General features: G+C 40.1%; 1 protein-coding gene across 4 annotated transcripts; it reads right to left on the bottom strand.

Moving 5' to 3' along the window:
- Window positions 1-5583, bottom strand: LOC116391123 (microtubule-associated protein RP/EB family member 3-like). 4 transcript variants are annotated; one of them, XM_031861398.1, is made up of 6 exons: window positions 5483-5583; window positions 3609-3672; window positions 2176-2300; window positions 1934-2079; window positions 1545-1707; window positions 1-299 (listed from the first exon to the last, which is right to left on the bottom strand). In XM_031861398.1, the coding sequence occupies exons 3-6, from the start codon at window positions 2294-2296 to the stop codon at window positions 58-60; spliced, it is 672 nt and encodes a 223-aa protein (XP_031717258.1). In that variant the 5' UTR covers window positions 2297-2300; window positions 3609-3672; window positions 5483-5583; the 3' UTR covers window positions 1-57. The 4 variants fall into 4 exon arrangements, with proteins under 4 accessions (XP_031717258.1, XP_031717259.1, XP_031717256.1 ...); XM_031861396.1 differs by having other exon boundaries at window positions 3-299; window positions 3605-3672; window positions 5483-5582; XM_031861399.1 differs by lacking the exon at window positions 3609-3672 and having other exon boundaries at window positions 2-299.
- Between the last annotated feature and the right edge of the window lie 630 nt (window positions 5584-6213).

The raw sequence follows: 6213 nt of genomic DNA, 5'->3' as shown, positions 1-6213 counted from the left end.
ACGCATTTTTGGTCATACCGCCCAGCCCTAACTGACGGGTACAATTATTCACGCAGTTTAATGCGAGCCCTGCGCTGCTACCTCGGTGCGATGCCATGACAGGAAACAACAGGGTGTGTTTGTATTTTTAGAAATGGCTGAACAGATGAAAGCAGCTGGTACCTGCTGGTTGAGCTCTATGAGCTCAGATTCTCCTCCATTGCGGGTCACGGGAGCGGTCTTGCGGCCTGCTGCTAGGTTTATCTGCCTCTGGGTGGTGCAAACAGTCTTTGGTGTCGTGGGGGATGTTCTCAAGGGGCCTGGAAGAAACACACACACACACACACACACACACACACACACACACACACACACACGTTGGTATAGCTACAAATGTCTGGATGAAAGCGTTTAGGCTGTGTTGTTTTAAGTCGGCTGTGAGATGTCGGTTCGAGATAACAGATTGAGATGCAGCCGTCTACTACTCTGGCTTTGTAACAGCTCAAGCTTTACTTGCATTACATGAGCATACATTTTACCCAACGCATCTTTTTATGCTTTAAGTCTCCCTTATTTTCTTACATGATTGCATTTGGGCTGCAAGTTCTGTTGAACACAGTGAAGACACTGACAAAACACTTAGAGCTATTGTTGATGTACTGCTGATCTGCAGTGGCAAAATAACATCACCTTAACTCTAACCATCACCTTAACTGGCTTCTAACCTTAAAACCCTAAAGCCAAGTCCTAACCGGCAACAAGCCCCTCTTCAGGAGATGAGGGCGGGTCAAATTGTCCTCACTTTGCAAAAGTTTCCTCAGCCTCAAGGCCTTAAAGAAGGTACAAAATTTAAAAAACACACAAAGATTCAACCTCAATAGGACGTCTTTGCAGTGTGCTTTGATTTTTATTAAGAACACCTGTAGTGTCAAAACTGCCCATCACTGCTAGCAGTTTGAAATAAAGTGCAGCCATGAAATTTGTCATCTACATTTAACCCATCCTAAGAATTTAGGAGCAGTGCTGTAAAGCGCCCAGAGAGCAACTTGGGGTTCAGTGTGACATCGACTAGGCACACATCCCTTAATATAGAGCCTGGAGAGAGCACCTCTGCTTCAGACAGTTGATGATAACTTTTACATTTCCTTCTTCAGTGCACAAGGGCTGCTTTTGGAGAGACAATGTCGAGAAAACTCGAGAGATTGTGTGAAGCTACTTTAAAAGAAAATGTATATTGTGCTTGTTGTGTAGCTGCCCCCAACACGGCCCACAACCAGCAAGAATACACAAATCCATAAACCAGGTAACTCACATTTTGAATGAAGGTTAGACACACTGCAAGCATTGACAAGCACACACCCCACGCACACACGCACACACAAACACACGTCCTATGCATGGCATGTTACCTGAGCGAGAGGGTCTTTTAGGTTTGTGGCGAATGGGTTCATCTGTGTTAGAGATTGGGATGTTTGCATGAAGAGGTGACAGCAATGAAATGAAGCCTTTGGGTTCACACACAGCCGATAGTGACACATGCGTGTGTGCGTGTGTGTTTAGTGTACCTTGGGTGTTGGGTGGAGGCGGCGTTCCCTCTTGGCCCTGCCGTGTCATGAGAGGGTCGTATTCTTTCCCATCATAGTTGGCATCAAAAAACTTCTTAAACCACTGAAGGAACTCAAAGTTGTCCTGGAACTTCCCCTTCACCAGCCTCTCCACGGAGATGATCTGAGAGGAGGAGAGGAGCACAGAGAGGTGAAGCGTTGATAAAATAATTATTTTGTAACTCCACAGCTACATTATGCAGTATATGTGGTCAGAGGTGTCTTTGATCAGAGATGTTATCTTTTGTCAACTTACATATTTCAACAACTCTGTTAACCCAGGGGGACATTTTGTTTAATCGAATCTCGTCTGACTGTGTGCATGTTAATGAGTGTGTGTGTGCTCTCACCTTGTCCACATTCATTCTCTTGAATGAAGCCTGTAAGACCTTGAAGTTGTTGATGTATTCATGTTCCAGTTTCGCATTGAACTTAACTTTCTTCATTAATATGCACCCTGGAAACAGCATGTCCATGAACTGACAGTAAGCGGAACCTATGGAGGAAAAAATTATTTACTTTTAGAGCTTGATGCACATTTTGAATTGAATTACAAACAACATTCAAAAAGAAAAAGTGTGTGTATGTTTACCCGAACAGAGCTGCTCAATCTTTGTGTGTGTGAGCTGCAGAGAGTCGTTGACCCATGCCAACATGTCATGACGACTCAGGTTCTCTACAGTCATAGAGGTGGAGTAAACATTCAACGCCATCCTCCTGATTCACAAAGACACACATTAGCACATGCATATCAACAGCTGAATGATAAATACGTATAGTCACCAGTTCGATTAATGTACACAACTACTATATTCAGATTAAAAAAAAACAGAAACAAATTACAATTTAATCTAAAGGGAAACTGTTGCCACCTTTTATGTGGATGTCCAATCAGTGTTGACGGTAAATGTAGTCCATTGAAGCCCCAAATTCCTCAGTGCGTTCTAAACTGACGAGAGAGCTGCTAAATCGGTTGTTCTTCTTGCATTCTAGGTACATGTAGGCACTCCGCCAGCAGGAGATCTCAGCTATCCTGTCAAATATAGCACGCACTGAGGAATTTATTGCTTCATCGTCTACATCTACCATCAAAACTGATGGGATATCCATGTAAAAGGGGGTGATTTTTACAGCCAAAACAAAATGCTTTTGATTCTTTGTTGTTTGATCATTCTTTCGGCATATTTGTGCAGCATGTCTCCATCTTCAAGTTCTTGCACCTTTTGTATTTGTTCATGTTGAAAGTGAAGAGAGGCCAGAGAAGGCCGAGCGGTCTAAAGGCTCTATGTTCAGGTCACAGTCTCCCCTGGAGGAATGTGTTTTCATCCCACTTCTGACAATTACTTCTGTTTTTGTCTCCATCTCTCTGTATCAGTAAAGGATTATCTTATCTTAACTTAACTTTTCCTCCAGAGTGAGTGAAGGATACAATTTACAAAAAACAAATGTTATTCCAGAATCCCGGCTGTAATGGGATGAGCAGAGTCGTCTCTTACAGAGCAGAATGAATTAAAGGAAAGTTTCCAACTCTGTGCTGTAGCATTACTAAAGATGTGGTCATAACGTGACACAAATCATTTCATGTTTTTATCTGACAATAAAACATCAACAAATAATATAAATAATTGGTAAAATGCGACAGGAGAGTTATTTTTTACAAAATAAACCTGATTCCAATAAATCTTTTATTTAAGATGGAAATATACTTAAAGAATAGAATTTTTTTCATTAAAATCATATCATATAAACCATTTAATCGACTGCCAAAATCCACACCATTTCATTCCATTGTATTTGTGTATAATTTTGATATCGTCTGATTTTATTTGTCTTATTTGCAGTCCTGAAACATTTTATTCCTGGTTCAACCTTTGCTTTAAAAAGTGCAGTAAAAATAAAGTTTATTATTATTATCATCATGACTAGGCGTCTTAGTAATATGTGAGATTTGCTTGCTTGCTTGCTTTATCGCCAGGCAATAAACAAATAAAAGAAAGCAAACACACACACACTTCACTCACCTACGCTGTGTGTGTGTTTGGTGTGAACTGTTCAAATCTGGTTGTGGTGGACCCCCTTACAGAAAGACCTGCGGACAGAAACACCTATCCTGTGAGATATCAGTGACGCTGTAGCATTCACACTGCACCATGAAAACAATCATGCTTTAAAAGTTACTTATTGAATCTGACAAATCTGAAACTGTACAGTCACACCGGTTTAGAGTCCTTCACAAGAGCTCCCCCGCATGGTCACAAAGAGAAACACCACAGATGAACATGCAGCCGGTCACTAGTTCACTCACTAGGTCACTAATCTCTGCAACAGTTAATCCGTTTAGCCCAGGGCGAAAAAATGCAGTAACCCACCGTAGTGCACGAAGGCAGCCGAGATCCCCAGCAGGAGGATCCAACCGGCATAAACATGTAACACAGCTACGATTCATCCCGCTGACAGCTCGAGACCAGGAACAATCCAACAATAACAAAGCATTTCCTGCATTCAAATCAACACTGTCTACCAGGCAAATGCTGCTGGTGCATGTGCCGGTTAATGCCGCTGTGTCCTTTCACCCCAGAAATCTACTTTGACTAATTTGTTGGCTTAAGATTCCAAAATGGATACAAAACGGTTTATTTCAGAGTTTATTTTGCTTCCACATATGAAGCTAACAGCACACACAGTAATATAAATAGCTATCCAGTCAGTGAGACCTCTTTAGATATGTGGAAGACAAACATGCTATTAATAGCAAATTAACAGAGCATCAGGGCCACTACAACCAATAGCAACTCGCTGTTAACTTATTTTAAATTACATCAGTATGTAAAAACCTAAACCTGGACTTTCCCAACTTTCCCCAGATCTTCAAAATATTTTGTTGCATTTTACTCTTCATTTACCATCTATCCTGAGGGGAATTGTTGTGCAGCAGTTGCAGAACGAAATAGGCAAGAGTGCAAATGTGAAAATATAAATAAATAGATATCAAATACACAAATGGCAAAAAATACAAACAATGTTTAGGTAAGATCATATCTCAAGTTGCTTCTGGGTGAGTTGCATGTAGTTATATGTATACAATATAAAATCAAGTAACGTTAAGTGTATTTGGTTGATTCAAAATGTTCAATGATTAGGATATGTCCATCGTATTAGACATTACGTCCATCATATTAGATATAATGTCAGAATGTTGTAATTATTGTATCAGCAGTTACAAAAACAGGTTTAATTCCTATTTCAGATTACAAAATGAGCATGTAGGATGAATATAATTATAATAAGTAAAAGTAATGCAGTAGTTTTTAGTGAGCCTCATTTACTTGATTGTTTATCTTATTATAAAATAAAGGAAATCTGACCACCAGTTAATTTACCTCCTGTTGACAGCTATTGTACGTTGTACGACTTATATACACCTTTATAAAAGTACGTAATAACTCAGGTAAACCCTCGTGCGTTCTAAGCCTAACGTCTAACGTCACAGCCCGGTTCGGATCGGCGCCACCGGTCCGTGTTTGTGACAGTTGACGTTACAGCCTCGGTAAGTGCGACAGTCACCGTGCGACAGTACGTTAGCTCCTAGCTAACACCGCTAACGTTTGCTGCGCGTGGATGGTTTCTGTTGAATTTAGAGAGTTCCCACCTGATTTAATTCCACCGCAGTGATGTTAGCGAACTAAATATATCCCCTCGTGTAACTAAGACGGTTTTGTTTTCAGCCTCACGTTAAGGCCTTTTAGATAACACACGCACATTGTCAACGGCAGAATAACTGTCAGATACGGGAACGACACAAGTATTTACGTGAGACGTAAATGAAACTAGCCGTTAAATAAACCGTTTTCATGCGTAAAGAAGCCCATTGTGAGTTAGGTTGAGTTAATATTACTCACTGAAGTGCGACAGTGCTCCTCTCTCGTCCCGTTGTGTCTGGTGATGGGCTTTACTGTTGCTATAAACCAACTGTTTCCTCGGCGAAGTTACGCGAGACTGCTCTCACACCTAAACCGCTGGGGCAGTACGCATGCGCAGAGCAGTTGCCGGATTTTCACATCCATTTCATTGCAACTGGTGTTCCCATGGACGGCCATGATGGAGACAAAAAATACGACTAAACCCATGTTTGAAGATTAACTTTAGCTAGTGTAAGTATTCAGATCCTTTAATTACCAAAGTATAACAATACTGCACCCAAGTACTGTATTTAAGTAGAATTTGGAGGTACTTTTACTTACTTGAGAATCAAAATGTTCTGCTATTTTACACTTCTCATCCACTACATCTCAAGGGAAACTTTTTACACCTCTATATTTATCTAACAGCTGAAGTTACTACACAGATTAGGATTTTACAAAAAAACATATTATCAATTATAAAAGACGATACTGTGCCATAGTTAAGCTCTGTAACAGTATATAGAGCAGGTCAAATGTTCTCCAATTCAGTAATAATAATAATAAATGCTATATATAATAATAACGCAATGTTTGCATTCTGCCTAAAGTGTAGTTTTACTTTGATACTTTAAGTATATTTTGCTTCTAACTTTTGTACTTTTACTTAAGTGAAGTACACGTGTTTAAAGAATGACTCCTTTCAAAGTATTACAGAATATTATATAAGC

The sequence above is a fragment of the Anarrhichthys ocellatus genome, unplaced genomic scaffold (assembly GCF_004355925.1).
Source record: "Anarrhichthys ocellatus isolate YVR2014 unplaced genomic scaffold, GSC_Weel_1.0 scaffold25, whole genome shotgun sequence".
NCBI lineage: Eukaryota > Metazoa > Chordata > Actinopteri > Perciformes > Anarhichadidae > Anarrhichthys > Anarrhichthys ocellatus.
Note: the sequence above shows the minus strand (reverse complement) of the source record. Positions and strands in the feature narration are given on the sequence as shown.

Bases quoted from the DNA above. Each gene is read 5' to 3' on its own strand.
- LOC116391123 (XM_031861398.1), bottom strand. From the start codon at position 2,296: ATGGCGTTGAATGTTTACTCCACCTCTATGACTGTAGAGAACCTGAGT. The intron at 1,708-1,933 runs GTGAGAGCACAC...TCCTCCTCTCAG, and splicing joins AGAGAATGAATGTGGACAAG to ATCATCTCCGTGGAGAGGCT. The intron at 300-1,544 runs GTACACTAAACA...TGTTTCTTCCAG, and splicing joins GCCTCCACCCAACACCCAAG to GCCCCTTGAGAACATCCCCC.